The sequence below is a fragment of the Callorhinus ursinus genome, unplaced genomic scaffold (genome assembly GCF_003265705.2).
Source record: "Callorhinus ursinus isolate GAN/ISIS: 27379988/994484 unplaced genomic scaffold, GSC_fseal_2.0 scaffold2, whole genome shotgun sequence".
Lineage (NCBI taxonomy): Eukaryota > Metazoa > Chordata > Mammalia > Carnivora > Otariidae > Callorhinus > Callorhinus ursinus.
The window spans coordinates 682,176-700,700 of NW_027397064.1; the positions used below are offsets into that span (position 1 = coordinate 682,176).

At 58.6% G+C, this 18,525-nt stretch overlaps 1 protein-coding gene across 13 annotated transcripts in view; it reads left to right on the forward strand.

Moving 5' to 3' along the window:
• The window catches only part of HDAC4 (histone deacetylase 4), a 258,026-nt gene that overhangs the window by 191,026 nt on the left and 48,475 nt on the right, over positions 1 to 18,525 (forward strand). For all 13 annotated transcript variants that reach the window (XM_025888741.2, XM_073905783.1, XM_073905787.1 and 10 more), the window contains 5 exons: positions 2,846 to 2,962; positions 3,048 to 3,246; positions 9,197 to 9,417; positions 14,914 to 15,171; positions 17,631 to 17,817. In XM_025888741.2, coding sequence (XP_025744526.1) covers positions 2,846 to 2,962; positions 3,048 to 3,246; positions 9,197 to 9,417; positions 14,914 to 15,171; positions 17,631 to 17,817 — 982 coding nt within the window. The remainder of the gene's footprint in view (positions 1 to 2,845; positions 2,963 to 3,047; positions 3,247 to 9,196; positions 9,418 to 14,913; positions 15,172 to 17,630; positions 17,818 to 18,525) is intronic.

Consider the following 18,525-nt stretch of genomic DNA (forward strand, 5'->3'; position numbering starts at 1 on the left):
GAGCCCCCCGTCTCCGCTGCCCTGAGCCCCCCGTCTCCACTGCCCGGCCATGGCCCCCTTCACACAGAGGAAGCAGGCTCCCCAGACCCGGAGACAACAGCTCCCTCCCGCGCAGAACACCGGCGCGACACGGTGCGCGGCCAAGCCCCGAGTTTGTGCAGAGCACGGGAGGTGATGAGCCCGGCACAGGGCAGATGGAGACCACTAGCACTGTGCATGCGGGCAGTCAGCATCCCCAGTTATTCTCAGAAGGCTTTGTTATTTCTAAAAATAAATTAGGTAAAAAAAATAGAGTGATTATAAAGAGGAAATTATAACTTTGCAGACATTAGGATGTCTGCTTATTTTGTTCCCGGATAATTACAGTCCAGTAGGGCCATGCCTCCGTTGGCAATCCCAACCGTTTTCTCTAAAGCGTAGCTTGTTGATACTACTTTTACTTGTGACAAAAAGTGCTTCTGTCGAGGGAAAATACTTTCCATGGTGGTTGTTGGGTCAGGCCTGCACAGCTTCCCAGTGAGCAAAGTGTAGGACAGCACACAGCCGGATGTCCCGGCATGAAGAACACCCTCCCTCACAGCGTCCAAACAAAGATTGTGTTTCCAAACGACACTGAAATAGGGCCGCACTCAACAGCAGCGTCGGGAATCCTGCAAGGTATGGAGGATCCACACACGCCATGAGGTGCTGCAGGCATGCGTCCCTTTGCCACACATTACGATGTTGTCTTTTCTTTTTTTCTTTTTTTTTTTTTACAAATTGAAGTTTTAAGATTTCAGTGGAGGAAGCCACTGCAGATGGGCTGGGAACAGCAGGAGAACTGGAATTACAAGTGGAGCCGGAAGAAGGCACTGGATTGCTGCAATCTTGTGATAAAACGCGAGGGGTGAGGAGTTGCTTCCTATGGATGGACAAAGAAAGCGGTTTCCTGAGACGGAATCTAGTCCTGGTGACGATGCCGTGAAGATCGTCGAAGGGACAACAGAGGATTTTGGACATTACGTAGGCTTAGGGGATAAAGCGGCAGCAGGAAGTTCTCCTGTAGGTGAAATGCCATCAAACAGCCTCACATGCGACAGAGAAATCGTGAAAGGAAGTCAATCGATGCGGCAAATTGTTGTCTTATTTTGGGAACCTGCACAGACCCCCCGGCCGTCAGCAGCCACCACCCCGATCCATCAGCGGCCACGAACATCAAGGCGAGAACCTCCTCCAGCAAAAGGACTACAACTCGCTGAGAGCTCAGATGACGGTTTGCATTTTTTAGCAATAAGGTATTCTTTAAATGCATACCTTTAAAAAGACTTAAAGCTATTGCATTACTATCACATTAACAGACTGGAGTATCGTGTATACGAAACTTTTGTGTGCACTGCGAAACTGGACTGGCGTCAGTGTGCTGTTGTGAAACCAGGCCCGCAGCGTCTCTGAGGGGAGCCCGAGCTTCCTCCGACCTCCAACGGGATGAAGAGCCGTTTTCGAGCCAGGCCAGCAGTCGGTCCACCCCTGTTGTCTACAGCAACTTGATGATAACTTTCAGCTCATGGTTTTCTCCTTGGATCTGAAATTTGAAGGCACTGGAGTGTTTCTCCTCTTAGTTGCGGACCGCAGTGCGATAGGCTCTAAGAGAAGATTGGTCGGGTGTCTGTCAGTCCTGTGACTTGCCGTTACGCAGGCCCTCCCAGCCAGCGTGTGGCAACGCCCTGTGCTCGGTCCCTCTGCCCCTCGGCTCAGCATGGTGACTGAGTATCTACTCTGGGGTGATGTTGGGGTGAATAAAACAGTGGCCTTTGTAGCAAAGAATACCATTGTAGAAGCAAGAAGAGGACACAGTAATTTAGCCCCGGAGCGTGCTCCCGCCAGCCTCTAGTGACTGTCTTTCTGTCCCAGAGTCCTCCTTGTCTGTCTGCTCTTGAAAAAGTGTACAACTCTACAACTTTGTTTTTTAACTTAACAACATATCATTGAGACTCCAGCCAATCAGGAAGGTTTCCCCCACCTCCTGAGGGCCCCGTGTTCCTTTGTCTGTTCAACCCTGGCCGCACTGTGGGACACACAACCCTCTGCCTGTGTGGTCGTCTCGGCCGTGACCTTCCTGGGACCATTCCTGGACCAGCATCATTTCATAGGAGTCCATCCTCAGAGTGGAGTTGTACGATCACAAGTTAGATACATTTTTAAGGCTTTTGACATGATTGCCAAGTTTTCCTGCAGAAAGAGCACACCAACTTATAACACACCCGGCAGTATGCTTCTGTTCCTCGGGGCCAAGAGAGTATTCTCAGTTGTAAAAATCTTTGCCAGCTTGATTGGGTTTTAAATATATTTTTAGATTACTGATGATGTTGAGTATTTTTTCATGAATTTATTCTCCCTTAATATCAGTTGTCATTTGCCTTTCCATACGATTTTCTCGTTGTTAATTATTTGATTTGTGAGCTCTTCACATATTCAGCTTTCCCTGCCCACATGGCCAGCATTGCTGCGTCTGTTATTTGCCTTTTCTGTGAGGGATTTTTTTAATCAATATTTTCTTTGGTTTCTGCCCTGATGTTATATTCGAAAAGACCTTCCCAACCAAGAGTATATTTTACAATACATTACCTTAGATTTTCTTGATAGTTTTACAATGAATTAGCACTCTGAATAAAAATAAACGAGAGCCTGCTCTAAGATGTCACGCCCGCCTGCAGGATGTAACAGGTTAACGTACATGTGCTGCAGTGTCTCGGAGTTCAGCAGGGCCCGCCCCACGCGTTTTCTGTTGTGATTTCTCGTGGCGTGCGCTGCCCACGCTTGTCGGGGACAGACCGTGTGTGACGGCCTTTGTGTGTTCTGTCTCCAGACTGGCTTGGCCCACAGACTCGTGACTCGAGAAGGCTCCGTGGCCCCACTCCCCCTCTACACGTCACCATCCTTGCCCAACATCACGCTGGGGCTGCCTGCCACCGGGCCGTCTGCTGTGAGTAGGCGTCCGCGGGTGTGCGTGGGTGGGGGGGCGGCTGTCCCAGGCCTTCGGCCCAGGCATCACAGTTGTGCCTCTCCAGGGGACGGCTGGCCAGCAGGAAGCTGAGAGACTGGCTCTCCCGGCCCTCCAGCAGCGGATCTCCCTCTTCCCCGGCACCCACCTCACTCCCTACCTGAGCACGGCGCCCCTGGAGCGTGATGGCGGGGCTGCGCACAACCCCCTCCTGCAGCACATGGTCCTCCTGGAGCAACCACCCGCACAGACACCCCTGGTCACAGGTGAGCATGGGGGGCTCGGGGCCCCGCGGGGAGGCCTGTTTCCACCCCGTAATTCCTGCCCGCGACCCCTCCCGCGTGAGGGCCTATGATTTGGTAAGCCATTTCTCGCTTGCCAACGAGGTAGATGGAGTAAAACTAGGCGTCAGGTGCACCTTCTGTGTAACCTCTCCAGAAGGGTGGCTGTTCCCATCTGCATTTGCCTCTGGATGCACTTGAACGTGTGAGAAAACCCCGCAGTGACTCCCATAGATAGTCCATTTCTATTAGCAGTAAGAATTTTTAATGTGCTCTAAGGGATGGTTATATTTAGGGGAAAAAATAGGACATTTGTCAGAGATTTGCATGGCAACAGCCCTGTTAGCTTCAGGAGTGAAGAACGTGTGGATTTGCTAGAAAACGAGCAGGTGTCCAGCTGCATGGGTGTCTTTCATGTCCACATGATCCCCGGCTTCCTTGCTTGGCTTCCTGGAAACCTGATTACTTGTTCAGAATTAGAATCGAAGATACCCCCTTTCACACTCCCTGACACTTGGGTGGAAAGAGCAGGTGCTGAGCCGGTCACAAGGTCCCAACCTGTGGGCACACAGCCCGGTCTGGTGGCCTTGTTGAGAGTCACGGGACTGGTCTGGGTGCAGGGGACCGCATCCCACCCTCCCGTGTGTCTGCAGATGGCGAGCTCCATCTTCCACTAGTGCTCCTTCGTGTCTGTGTGTCTGTCTGCTTCCCCCGATGCTGGTGTTGGGGTCACCATCCTCAGAGTTGAGGGGTCTACAGCGTGCCAGGGAGCAGACACCTTGCCACGCATCTCCCCGACTTCCAGACAATAGGTTGTGAGCACAGAGGTCTCGAGAGTTTTACCTGAAGTTGCATCTGCGTCCCTGTGATGCTCAACGTCGGGGGCCAGAGCAGTGAGCGACGCCTGAATTTCCGTCTTGTGTCATTTAGTAACACGTCAGCGACACCCAGCCGTCTTCCTGACCCTGGTCCCCTGCTCGGCCCCCACCGTTAAAAAGCATTCCTAACACCCCACCCCGCAGCTTCCCAGGAAATAGGACCTTCCAGGACCTCGCGTCTCCAGTAAGTTTGCTGAACTTGACTCCGTGGTCGACCACGTGGCTGGGTCTGTCCTCTGTGTGCAGCTCATGCCGTGGCCGTGACAGCAGCTGCCGACGGCCCACCTGTGGCGGTGAGGCCCGGGCACGACTGTCCAGGCGCCGGCCGGCTCCCCCCACCCTGCCCCACAATCCACAGGCCGCCTCCCAGTTCACGGGCACCCCAGCTGGGGGCGCTGGAGGCAGGGCCGTGGCCAAGAACACAGACACCTTCACCTCCCCTTGGTCCCAGCTCAGTGACCTTGGGACGTCTTCCCTGGTGCCTTGACTTAGTTTCCCCATATGTGAAGTGGGGATAACACAAGTAATCTGCCCTTTGAGTTTTATGAGGGTTCAGTGAGGCGTGTATTCACGCAGGACAGCATCTGATCCCATGCGCCCTTAGCTGTTAGTTGTTGTGTTGTGGTGGTTGGTTACTTTTGGGTTTAGAACTTTTAACCTTCAACCTTGCTGTCTCCCTCACCTCCGCAGGCCACCCCATCGGTCTGTCCCAGGTCTCATGGCCCCTTCCCCACCCCTCCCTGTGAACAGGGCCCTGATTCGGGTCTTGGTGGGAGCACGCCTCCTGACCTGGCTTCCTGCCCCTCCAGGCCCCAAGCAGAGCCCCCCTGTGCAGGAGCACTGGCCCCACCTGGCCACTGAAGTTGAAAATCAAAAGTCAGGGCCAAAAATGAAGTAAACATTCGGTTTCTCAGTCCCACAGGGGGCTTAGTGGGTGCCTGTGTGACTGGCAGCGGTTGAGCCATGTGAATGTGGAGGGTCTGTGTCAGCAAAGAGGGGCCTGTTGGGCATTGCTGGCCAGGACCGAAGGCCTGGCGCTCACAGGCCCGGGAGCAGGCTGCCTCCTCCCTGCGTGGCTCGCGGCTGTGCTGCCTCATGCTTCGCCAGCCGGGGCCGCCCTTCTCCCCCACTGGCCTGGCTCCCATGCCGGCTGTGCCCCAGTCCCCATCCCTGCTCCCGTCGGGCATGGCCTTCCCTCCCGTGAGTTCTGCCCACGTAGCTTCGGTGATGCTCCACCTCCTGCTCACCTCCTCTCCTGGAGGGCAAGCACTGCGCTTCCATGGCGTGGCCAGCCTGCTCCCGGCGCCCGCACAGGCTCAATGTGCAGAAGGCCTGCGGCAAAAAGCTCTGGGGTCAAAGGGAGGGGAAGTCGGGATTTCTGAGGTTCACCAGCCAGCAGACCTGTGTTTCCATGAGTGCTTGCAGATAATCACGATGGACGGACAGACGGAAGGCCCGAGCTAGAACAGCTTCATCACATAAGCGCTGGAAATAGAGGCCCCGGGGGAGAAGAGGCTGGCCCGGGTCTAGAAGGGTGACAAGGTGCGGGTCTCGGGGCCGTGGGATGCCCCACCTCCACGTGGCCCTTGCCTCCTTGTTTCCCGCTGCCCCAGTGAGGCACTCGACAGGCAGAAGCTGTGCACTCCAATCTTCTCCTGAGAAGACAGTGCACCCTGGTACACTCCGGGGTTTCCCAAGGCAGGGGGGGGAGATGGAACCACCATTTCAAGGAGGAAGCCCCTACTTGCAGTGCACTGTGCGCCCCTGTTGTCCAGACAGCCCACCCAGTGCTGTGCTTGTGTGGCCAGGGGGCAGAACATTCAGCCCAGCATCTCCTCCATGCCAGGCCCTAGGGAGACGGACCCCCGAGGCCCCTAAGAGCTGTGTGGTTGGGGCTGGGCACTCAGGCTGTGCAGCAGGGTGGACATCAGGGAAGGCTTCCTGGAGAAGTGGTGTGGTTGCTGAGACCTTGGGTGGGAGTCTCAGGGGAGGAGGGGCAGAAAGGCCAGTAGGGGGAACAGGTATGGCATCTGGAGGATGTGGTGTCTCTCTAGCCTTCTGGTCACTTGCAGGGCCTGCTCCAGCCTGGTGAGGGGGGTAAGGGGACAGACAGGCAACCTTGGTCCATGGTTGCACTTCTGAGCATGGGGGCTCTGCGGGTCTCTGAAGCAGTGATTACATGCTCCCCTTTGTTCCTCATTTGTCCTGAAAACCGAGTCCCAGGAGAGACTTGAGCATGAGTGGCCGTGGGTGCTGCTGCCCCTATGACCTAAGCAGTGATTCTCGGCCCTGTCCAGGCCCCCAGAAGCTCTGGTGAAGCTGACCGGTCCAGGCAGGCCCCTGCCACCCATGGTTTTTCTTGCAGTGCTCAGGCTATGCTCATGTGCAGCCAGAATTGCAAGCCACTAGTTAGACCCAAGTCTTGCCTGACTTACTGTCTTTTGAAGGGTTTTAAAGAGTTTCACCATGGTGCGTAGGGTAGTGGAATACATCAGATGGATTTCTAAGGACCCAAGCCACATGAGTCGGTCACCCAGTGTGAATGAATTCATCTACTTAACCAGAACCCCATAGTGCACAGGCCGGCCCTTCAGACCTGGGTCCAGAACGTCAGGGCAGCCTGACTCTTCACCTTCTTTGCCTCTTCAATCCCCATAATTGGTGGGGTTTGTTTGCAAACTCACCCGTTGGTGCTGTGTATAGCACATCTTGAAGCCCAGATGACTGGCTAAATGCCAGGAGTTACCATTGTCCTTATGATCACATGGTCCAGCTCGGACTTCGGGGACACTGGCCCACCCCCCAGTCCTGCTGGAAGGAACAAAGGTCTGTAACGCTGGTTGAGTCCTCTCTCAGTACTGGGGTCGGTTGTCCATTTGCTGGACCGCAGAGGGACTTCTGCCAGTGCTGTGGGCAGGAAGAAAGGAGAATGGAGCCTCAGGTTAGCCTCGCAGCTGGCAGGTGCTCAGGGAAAGAGGCCCCAGGCAGCCTGGCCTCCCTACCCAGAGCAGGGTCCAGGAGCCGCAGGTCAGGCTCTGCCCCGGCATTGCACCCAGTGGGATGCAGCAGGCCTCTGCCGACAGCTGGGTCACACCTAGAACAGAACTGGACCTCCGTGTGGTGTGGGTTTATGCTGATAAGTCTTTTACAGTATATACCAAAGGCCAAATAATGGTCATCAGAAACCCTTATTAATGACCTGAGGGACCAGTTGGAAGTCAGCTGGCCAGGAAGGCTTGCCACTCGAAGGTTGGGCCGACAGGGACAGCCCCGGAGCTTTACCCCCCAGGAGGCCCGTAGTGGAACTTGGGGTGGGTGGGGTGGACCAGAACAGACACAGTGGCCTGTGTCCTCAGGCCAGCCCGTGTGAAGGCAGCGCCCCTGCTCTGGGGAGCCTTTCCTCGCAGGGGAGGGCAGAGAGCACCCGCAGAGACCAGGCTCGCATTCACGTTGCGCTGCTGGAGCACATTCCTGCTCCGTGACCAGCCCTGGAAGCTCCGTCTCCGTGGAATTGGGTTCCTTCCCTGGAGCCCGGAGAAGCTTCTCTGGAACATGGGGCTGGCCGCCCAGTAACCCTGCGTGGCTCTGCTGCTCCCTCGCATACTTCACCTTCCTTCCCGGTGCCCAGGAGGCCCAAGGATCATCTACTCAGGAAGCCGCGTGTTAGCTTCTCGTGTCCGAGGGGCACCTTCTCGGGACTGCGTCCCCTCTGTTCCCATAAATGCAGCTTTGTGTGGCGGACTTCCGCATGTTAATCCTCATGACACCTTGATCAACGGGAAGAATTCCAAAACACCTTCTTGGGGGGGGTGCTTTTATTTTTTAACTTTTCTAGAAAACTTGATAGGGAATGAGTCGATCTTTTGTGTTACTAACTTTAGTAGCTGAGCAGATAATGAAATTTAAGGTTACTTCTCTTTTCAGAAAACAGCGGGCTGAACAGAAGGTGGTGGTGGTTTAGGGGACAGAGTTGACGGACTTCTCGAAAAGCTAGTGAGGGACAGTTTTGTGAGGGTTGGGTGCGTAGGAAGTCGAGCAATCGCCACAGCCACGAAGGGACAAGGGGAGACTAAGACTGCAGGGCTCCTCGGGGGTCTGCGGAGCAGCTCTCGGGGAGCCCGGCCGCTGCTGTGCTCGGTCATGCGCGGTTCCTGCCAGGCAGACACCCGTGACCCGGGGCGTCCGCAGCCTGAGCCTGGTTGGCTCGTGTTCATCACCTGAGGCTGCTAGGGCAGCAGCCAGGCAGTGAGGCAAGGGTTTACTAGAGAAACTGCCTAAACTCCCAGTTTACAGAAGTGAAACTACAGCCGTATGAAAAGCTTACAAAGGAAAAGTGTTTGGCATCCTGAGTCCCCTGATGAGGCTGCATTTTAAAATAAGATTCAAGTGCAGACTAAACCAGGATCATGTGTCCGCTCGGGTTCTTAAGCGCCCAGTCGAGGTGCGGGTTGGCGAAGCAGCCCCCCGTGCCGCTGGGGACATGCAGGCAGCAGAACCTCCGGGGACACGTGCAGATCCTGGCCGTCTGCATCAGGATTTGTACAAGCGTTAGTGTCCCCTTCGTGCGTGAAGTCACCACTTGAAGAGACCCTTAAAGATTTGAGCCTAAGGATGTTTCATTGCCTCACAACTTAGTTTCCGGGTCACTTAGGGAAGAGCCATCTCCACGGCCTTCCGGAACATGCTGGGCCACCAGGACCCCTGCCGCCGTTCTGAGCGTGGCCCAAGCCGCTCCGGCTGCCTGCGGTGCTGCTCAGACCAAAACAAGCCTTTCCAGGGCCCGGGGCCCTCTGAGGGGTGTCATGGGCCACTCGTGGCCGGGCCAGCCGCTCTGGAGCCTGTCACTCGGAACGCCCGCTTACAGCAGGGGCCTGGGTGTCAGGGGACAGCCACCTCCAGACGGCGGCCTCTGCTTGGTGAAGCTGGCGCTCAGGGCTCACAGCGGCATGGCCCGGGGGCTCTGGGGCGGGGTGGGGGGACGGGGCAGCTCCTGGGGGTTCCCCCCCTTTGCTCCGCTGCCCCTCCCTCCGTATTACCTTCAGACTGGTGTCTTTCAGGCCTGGGCGCGCTGCCCCTGCACGCGCAGCCTCTGGTGGGCGCGGACCGCGTGTCCCCGTCCATGCACAAGCTGAGGCAGCACCGCCCGCTGGGGCGCACCCAGTCGGCCCCACTGCCCCAGAACGCGCCGGCCCTGCAGCACCTGGTGATCCAGCAGCAGCACCAGCAGTTCCTGGAGAAGCACAAGCAGCACTTCCAGCAGCAGCTGCACATGAACAAGGTGGGTCCATGGGCGCGGCGCCTTCCTCGGCAGCCTGGCTCTCTGACCCGGAGGGGGGCCGGCAGATGGGAGGGATGCCGTGGAGGCCGAGCTTCAGCACGTGTGGCAGGACGGGGGACGCTGCGTGTAGTGGGAGCGTGGGCCGCCGGGCGGGGGGTCAGCGCCGTGTGTCACCATGTGGTGTGTCCTGCCTGGCCAGCGCTTCCTCCTGAGTTCCCGGAGGATACTCCTCTTCCGCGAGCAAACCCCCAACAGGGAGCCCCCACCCTTACACTGGCACAGAGCCCCAAGAGCACCTTCCCAAGCCCCTCCGCACCTGCGTGTGCCTGCCTATTGGAATATCACGCACAGAAGGGCTGGCGCCCAGGACAGCTCACGGAGGTGTGCGCACCTGCGCGGTCCCAAAAGTCGCTCACAAAGCTGCTTTGGGGCAGGAAGTAGCAGCTGGGTTTTGTGTTGCTGTGCTGGTGATTAAAACCGGAAAACAGGCCGCATTCCTTGAAGGTGGTGTTTGGCGGTGGCCCAACTCTAGCCTAGGGTACCCCCAGTGTTTGGCGGTGGCCCAACTCTAGCCTAGGGTACCCCCATGACAGGGTCGTGGGGGACACGTGAGAAGACAGCCCCCCAGCACCGTGCTCCTGAATGGCCAGATGCCCAGCACAGGCCAGGCCGAGGCCCCCATGGGAGACAGCCCGCCAGCACCGTGCTCCTGAATGGCCAGATGCCCAGCACAGGCCAGGCCGAGGCCCCCATGGGAGACAGCCTGCCCACCCCAGCCCAGAGCCTCCGGGGCTCCTGGGCTCTCCCGGGCAGACCGTGCAGAACTATGTCAGGAGCGGTGAGGCCGCCCCATCAGCCCTCATCTGGATGGCAAAGGCGCTTGCTTCCTGTGGGCGAGACGGGGACTGTCTTTCTGTTCACTCCCAGTGTCAAAGGCACTTCACTTCCATCATCCTAGTGTGGCTGTGGCTTCCTAATTTTATCGTATCACTGTGACTGATAGGGTGGGAGGTTTTAGGAAGACAGAAAACACCTATTCATTCCTGGTATATTCTTAAAAAGAATGATTTAGGAGCTGGGTGATCTCCCTGGATTCTGTTACATGATTGATTACGAGAGGGAATGACAATTGATTGAAATGTTTGTACAGCATTCTCCTGGGATCTCGGGGAGCCAACGATGTTATCTCATGCTGTCTGGCACCCGCACATCTGCCCTGAGTCGGGTCATGGTGTCCCTAATGGGCCCCTCACCCGATGGCACTGGCACCCAGCTCCTGACAGCTCTGAGGCCGCCCACCCTCCCAGCCTGCCCAGGGTATGCTGGGGATTGCAGCCAGTTCCCGGACAGTCTGCAGCTCATTCAACCCCAGCCTTCGAGCACGGCCGCTTCGCTGACGACCCCTTAGGGAGGGCAGCCCTGCACGGCCGCTTCGGTTTTCCCAAGGTCCCTGACCAAGGGAACTGTACCATGGGGCTGGGGAGCCTCCGTGAGCAGGAAGGACAGACACCTGAGCCGGCTGTGCTCCCCGGCTGTGGGTTAGCATTGGTTGTTAGTGCCCGGAGCCTTACGTGCAGTGGTGTTTATTTAATAAAGCTTTGCTAGGAGAAGGAACTTTCTGGAGAATGTGCCCCCAGCGGGTGGGCAGGGCTTACGGTTCTGGAGGTGGCATGGGCACCCTGCAAGCGCTGCAACTGGACATACCATAGGGCGGGTCTGGATCGTGCGGGGAGGGAAATGTGCTGCAGCAGGAAGAGAGCGCTTGAGGGCGTCTGTGCCCCTGTGGGACCGAGGCTTTGCTGGGGACGCAGTTCCCGCCTTGCTTGAGTCCTGTGGCTCCCAGGGCCAGGCTATGAACCTAGGAGCTTGGGCTCCTGTGTTTGGGTGGTCTGACTACCAGCACGTCTAGTGATCTTTCAGTACTGGCCCCAACTGCAGTCTGGCCTTTGGGACCTGCATTTCTCACTTAATCAGTAAAAGGGGCCTCTAAGGTGCAAAGGGCATCAGAGGACAGCGAGCTGGTTTGTCTGTCTGGTTTGCAGCCGCATTTGCCCGCAGGAGCCTCAGCTCTGAAGCCAGCTCTGTGGTGCCGCCAGCCCACAGCCCGGCTGGGCAACGCAGAACCACATTTCAAAGGCGGCGGAAGGCCGTGGCCCAGGGAGGCTGAGCGGCCCAGGGAGGCTGCACCACTACTGAGCCGGGAGCCCAGGCTGTGAGCGCGCTCGGCATCACGGGGAGGCTGCTGCTGTGGACGCATCCCTCCCCGACTCCCTCTGTACCGCCGCCTGGCGGCTGAGGCCACCCTCGGGATGGGCACTGAGCTCCAGAGAGATGGTGGCAGCTCAGAAGCCCCTGCTCCTGCCCAGAGCTGCCAGGACAGTGGGGCCAGCACGTTCCAGCCTCCAGGAATCCTTCACAGAGCCGGGCTGGCTCTCATGGAAGCGCAGAGTGGCCTAAGTCCTCTGGAGGGACCTGGAGGTCGCTGCTCAGACGCCCTCATTTTCCGAGGAAGCTGAGAAGACCAGAGAGGGGGCCTGGGGCGCTCGCCCTGGGAGCAGGCAGGTCCCTGTTCCTGCTCCGCCATGCTCCCCTGCCTCCGGGCTTTGACCGTCTTGCAGCGCACTCCTAGGGCCGCGGGTGTGGGGTCGAGGCCTCCGGGAGGGACCCAACCTCCCAGCCCAGGCCAACGTGCAGAAGGAAGGAGAGGGCACCACAGGGCGTTACACAGAACCCTCTGGGACTTTTACACATTCAGCCCTAAACCCGCCCAGCGTCATTCCTGGAAAGAAGCAGAAGGCAGCCCACAGAAGACAGGCTGAGGCCCCCGGGCAGCCAGCACCTTCCCCACAGAGAAGTCCGCCTGGTTGCCGCAGCTGCTGATGAGCCAACAGCACGGGCAGGGACAGACCCCGGTCCCAGGCCTCTGAGAGCGACCCGGACCATCAGCGCCCTCCCCAGACTCCGCCAGGGTCCCTCCTGCGGGAATAAGGCCCTCTGCGTCCAGGGGTGGCTCACAGCATGGCTGGTCGGATGCAAGCCGTCAGCCCTGTTTGTGGAGCATCTGAGCGCACACGAGTGTGCACAGCATGGTACCTGCTGCCATGAAGTTTATCCACAAAGTTCCCAAAGGCCGCGAGTTCCACGCTCTGGGGGGCGCATGGGGAGTGCCTCTGCTGGATTGGCTCCGAGCCCTGCCTGCCTCAGTCTCTCTGTCTGTCAACTTGTGTCTAGGTGAGGGCACATGGGGCTTCCTACACTCTCCCTGAAACTTTTCTGTTGTTCTCAAGTTTAAAAGAAAATGCTAGAAGAAACTAGGTGGGGACTTCTCTGTCCACCGTGTATGCTTTCCCACGGCCGCTCTCCCCTGTCCTCTGTGATGACAGTCTCAACTTTGTCACGGCCCAGCGTCCTCCGGGAAAGCCCCAGCCTGTGTCCTCCTGGCTGACCCTCCTCCTCTGTCTTCTCCCCCTGCGTCCACCCCGAGGAGGGCCCAGGGCTCTGGGTCCACATCAGAGCTGAGCCTCCCACAGGGGCCTCAGAATGGGCCCTGGGCCCCTCAGGAGCAGGCACAGCCCCCGGTGACCTCTGTGCAGGATCCCCTCAGGTGGCCACGGCACCCTGCTCCCCCACGCCTGCCCCCGGGTCTCCGTGGACCGTGCACAAGGGCTTCCCCAGGCAGGGGCTTGTTGCTGCGTGGCCCCCTCCTCCGAGCCTACGGGGGCCCAGCCACTGCTGTCTTCCCCTTGACTCTCTGCTGCGTGATGATACTGCCCTTCAGCTTCTCCAGCCTTGTCTCCATTTTCCTTGGTGTGTGTGGCCCCCCGCCTCTTGCCCCTGAAGCACTGGCTTCGGGCGCCCTGCCTGGAGCTGCCGTGCTCGCAGCCCTGGCTTTCCATCTGTGTGGGGCTCCCTGACTGTCCTCTCCGGCCCTGACCTGTGTCCCGAATCCCACTCAGATCCCCCTTCTCTCACTGAGGTCAGCCTCACAGGCCCACCTGGCACTTGGACGGCATCCTCTGGGCCGGGCTCTGGCCCCTGGATCAGAATCTGGGTTTGCCTCCTTCTCCTCACCCACGTCTGCTAGGCACCAGCACTGCACCTGGATGCAGCCCTCTGCGGGCCTTCTGCCCCTGCCTGGCTGAGCCCCCAGAGCGTCCCATCCCTGCGGGTGCTCCCTGCCCCTCGCCTCCATTCTCAGTCTGACCCTGGGGGGCAGCGGAAGCGTGAGAGCCTGTGACCTCGCCGGGCCTGAAGCCCAGGCTTGCACAGCCGTGTGCTGAGGGCCACTCAGCCCAGCGTCCTCTGTGGTCTGGACAGGGCTGTCCCTGTCCCTGTGACGGGCAGGGCATCCCAGGCTGGGGCCCAGGGCAGTTTGACCAGCCACAAGGCTCAGCACGGGCCTTGCGGGCTCTAGGTGTGCTGGAAGGAGATGAGATTAACAAGCAAAATATAATTGCAGATCTCAAAATTATCAAGATTTTTTTAAGACCCTTTGGTAAACTAGTGTGAGAAATTTGTCAAAGCAACTGGATAGGCGGTTGGCAGGTATTTATGCGAAATAAAGTCGTAGCCCGCACGCCATCTTCTGGCCCCTCCCCATCTGGCCACGTGCGTCCTTCTGAAATCGCCCCGAGCCCACTCCCCGCCTTCCCGCGCTGGGTCAGAGGTCCTGACGGGAGGCTGCCGTAGGGTCGGGTACGAAGAAGGTGGCCATGGGTCCCATGGCTTGGCTTTCACAGTTATGTTTTCTTTGAAAATACTTATTATAAGCAGTTTGAGGGTTAATCATGTAAAATAAATCCTTTGCCCGTCTAAACTCCGTTTTCTTACAGTAAGGCGAGGTGGTGCCCCGGAGGCTGCACACCCAGCCGACTTCGGGTGTGTGCACACGTCACTGTCCCCCGGGCTGGGCCCTGCGACAAGTGGACAGAATGCTAATGCGCGCACCGCGGTGGCCAGCAAGTCCATCCCTCGTCGGCCGGACACATTGTGTCGTGGCAGGGGTGACGAAGCAGGCAGTTCTGTGAGGACCTCTTAACATACAGATGGGCAGGGGCTAAAAAATGTTAGGCTTCCCTGAAAACCTTTCTCCTTCTAGAAGGAGTCAGAACGTGGTGGAGAGACTCTTTCCCCACGACAGTGCGGCTCCTTCACAGAGACATAAATGGGGGCATTGGAGGTCTGCACGGTTCATCAAAGCCAAGGGGCCGCTCCCCCGGGTGCAGGCCCAGCTCGACACCTGCGCCTCTCATTGCGCGTCTCTCTGTGCTTGGCACACACATGCTTCACAGATGCGCCCCAGATGCGGGTCTGTCTCCTGCCTGGGCGCAGCAGACTTTTTCAGCACCGTGCACGGCGCCCAGGTCTGGGCCCCAGCTCAGGATTAGCAGCATCCCCCCGGTTCGTCTGTCCCCTTGCTCTGAGGTAGGGAGCCTGTGCCACCCCTTCACCACCCCATCATCTCTGTCGCCCTCGTCCCTTTCCTCTGCCTTCTAGATTATCCCCAAACAGAGCGAGCCAGCCCGGCAGCCCGAGAGCCACCCCGAGGAGACCGAGGAGGAACTTCGTGAGCACCAGGCCCTCCTGGAGGAGCCCTACCTGGACCGGCGGTCAGGGCAGAAGGAGGCGCACACACTGGCCGGGGTGCAGGTGAAGCAGGAGCCCATTGAGAGTGACGACGAGGAGGCGGAGCCCCCGCGGGGCGTGGAGCCCGGCCAGCGCCAGCCCACAGAGCAGGAGCTGCTCTTCACACAGGTGACTGTGCTGGCCAGGGCCAGGCGAGGTGGGAGAGGACGGGCAGGCAGGGCAGAGGGACAGCACAGGCCCTCAGTGTCCCCCACCGCCCAAGGGGCAGCGCCCTGCGGCTGGCAGTCAGTGGACACTGAAGGGCCCCCCACTCCTGCCTGGCTGGGTCCTTGCCCACCCTGCCCTGGGTGGTGTGGGACGTGGCTGTGGTTTGAAGTCTATTTTACGTTAGCAATACCTGCAGATACTGGCCCTACTGGCCCTCTGTCCACTGTGGCTATCTGTGCACCTGTATCCCAGCCAGACGCCAGCCCCAAAGTCCCTAGAGATTACTTTCTTTCAGTTGTAAAAACTGTAGGTTCACATAAATCCAAGTGTTAGCAAGATCAGCATATCGTTAAAGGTAGGAGGAGGACGATTGATTTCTTAATTGATCAAAAAGGTAGGCAGGGCCTTTGGGGGCTCAAGGGGCAGTAGTGACCAACTTTATAGGTCCAGAAAAACAGTGACACAGTTACCTAGTCCCAGGCACTGACACATATTAACCAAACTCACAAGAGATTGATGAATAAATCTGATGAATGATTTATCAATTTATAGTGAAAAGTAAGACTTCCATGCCTGCAAAACAATGGGACAGCCAGCCAGTGAGTCTGAAGCCCCAGGGAGGCTGCTTGTTCTTGGTCAGCAGGACCCGAGAGCCAGGGGTGTCCAGGACGTGGGAACTGATCGTACCCTTCAGCAGCAGAGCTGTGTCTGGAGCGTGGCAGCTCCTGTCCTCTGGAGTCGGGTGCTGCAGGCAGCCAGTGTTTATCGTGCCTTTCTGCACCTGGCTGGCCGTCCTCGGAGACTGTCCCAGATGGGGCTTTGCTCTGGGGCGGTGGGAGGGCCTCACGGTTGTACCTGGAATTCAGCGCATTATTAGGATGCTTATAGGAAATTGGAAAGGTCTTACATAAATGTTTAGGGCTAGTGTCTTGCAGATGATAAAGTGATCACGTTATTGTGCTCTAAACCCAAGACAATGATTAGAGACGCTTATTTTCTGTATTCTTTGAGGAATAATGAGCAGAGCTCCCTGTTGGGCACTTGGTGGTCCTTGTAAGCATAAGATAGGGCAGCCGATGTTTTGGAAACCGAGCGTCAGGGAGAGGTGCTCTTAGGTGGTGTCTGGTGTCCGTGGCAGTGGGTGTGAGCCCCGCAGTTGGGGGTTCCACCAGCAGAAGCATGACAAGGCGGCTTCGGGCACCTGGCCCCGTTCTCTCCCTTTCTGCTCCTTCCCGACTCTGCTTCCTGAAGGCAGGACAATCGGGCAGCTGGGCAGAGAGGCTTTCCTTCCCCTGGCGGCCGCACGGCTGCTGGACTGCTGCTTCTCATGAGGGGCTACGGCTGGGGACCTTGTCGTCTTGCAAAAGGACAAAGCCTGTTCACGGATCGTGGAGGAGCTCTGCCTTCCCTGCCTTCACTGTTCTGGGGACGCCCTCCCTGCGGGCCTGGCCCCTGCCTCCTCAGGGACGCTCCGGGTGGGCTCGCCTCTGCCTGTCATGGGGACGTGCGCCTCGGGGTCTCCCTCCCTCATGGGTCCCGGGCCCCATCCAGCGCTCCCCTCTCTGCCGTGGCCCTGGGTCCAACTCCTGGCTCCTGCCCACCCCCACAGCCCCTCCTGGAGTCCCCCGTGTCTCTCCACGGGCTCGCGTGCAGGGCAGAGAAGAGCTGTGCAAGCTCGTGAGGTGCCCACCCGCCACGGTCGAGAGACGAAGTCCCTGCTCCGGGCGCCGCGCTGCCTGGTCGCCCCTGAGCTCCCTTAGTTTCTGAACTGCCCGTTCTGGGTCCCTGTGGTATTGTGCCAAAGCCAGCTCTTCCCATAGAAACACAATTTTTGTGAAAAAGAGTTTCTCATGGAAGCGTACATTTAAAGAATTCACCTCCTTTTCGCTCTGGTTATTTTGCTGAAAGGTGGCTAACGTCCTGGGGATGGTCCATCTGGCCCCTGCCTCCTCACAGAGGTGTGCCCGCCCCCTCCCTGTCCCTGACACTGGCTGGCTGGGCCTGGGTGTCTGGAACCTGAACGTTTCTCCTTTGCTTCATCTAGAGTCTTTCTGTCCTTGAGTGGGGGTGTGGGGTGGGGAGAGACCAGCGAGCAAACCGTGGCCGCGAGTGAGTCAGCGTTTCCGTTCTGCCATGTGCTCCTCACACACGTCACTGGCATGCAGATCTAGTTCTCTCTGTCCGAAGCAAGATAGCAGCAGCCTGGCCCCGGAGGGCTGCCTGTAGGCGGGGGTCTCCGTGGGCAACAGGCAGCCCGTCCCGGCCAGCTGCCCCGGCTCATATGAATGAGCTCGTGCTCCCGGATCGTGTGAACAAACGAGTGGGCAAGTGGTTTACAGGAAGAGATCTGTGTAGCCCCTCAGGCAGGGAGGTGGGAGGTTTCCTGGCAGCAGCAAACCCCATGTGCCCTCTCCCCCCAGCAAGCCCTTCTCCTGGAGCAGCAGCGGATCCACCAGCTGAGGAACTACCAGGCATCCCTGGAGGCCGCCGGCGTCGCTGTGTCCTTCGGCGGCCACCGGCCTCTGTCCCGGGCACAGTCCTCCCCGGCATCTGCCACCTTCCCCATGTCTGTGCAGGAGCCCCCCACCAAACCGAGGTTCACCACAGGTACGTGCACGGCGGGCCATGGGGTGGGGCGGCCCCGTCGACTGGCCGGCCAGTGCCTGCAGGTGAGACTGGCCCGCGGCTGCAGCAGCCACGGGGGGCCCACATGGGGCTGCACACGTCCGAGTGCCGGCCACCGGTGACCTGCCCCTCGGCTGCGCGACCAGCTGTGTCGCTCACTGAGGCTCTCTTCCCAGCCCCCTCCTTGATGCCATGGTCTTTCCCGGGCTCCAAAGTCCACCCTTCCCTTTGCTAGAGAATCCGTTTCCTCCAGACACAGCCCACCAGCAGGCCAGTGTGGCCGGCGGGCTGGGGGGCTTCCCATCCGTGCTCACCAGGGACAATGAGCTTGTCCTTCCTCGTCCACCACTCTGTGAACCAAACCTTCTGCGGGGCCTTGCCCACGCGGCCCAGGTAGCTAGCTTATGGATATCAGGCCACATGGTGGGAGGGCGGCTCAGCCCTCCCTGCCCCAGGCCTGCAGGAGCCAGGCAGGAACCCGCCAGCAGGACTCTGTCTCTGCCCCAGCCGCGCCGCCCCCATGGTCCGGGATCAGAACTGTGTAGGCAGGTCTGAGGCTCCCCGCTCTGAGTCAGACGGGCCCGGGACAGAGGGCAGCAGGACAGCTCTGCAGACCATTCTCGGCTCATACTTCTTGTCAGAGACAGAGGAGGAGAAAGTGCTCCAAATACAGAATGGTTTCGTCCTTCT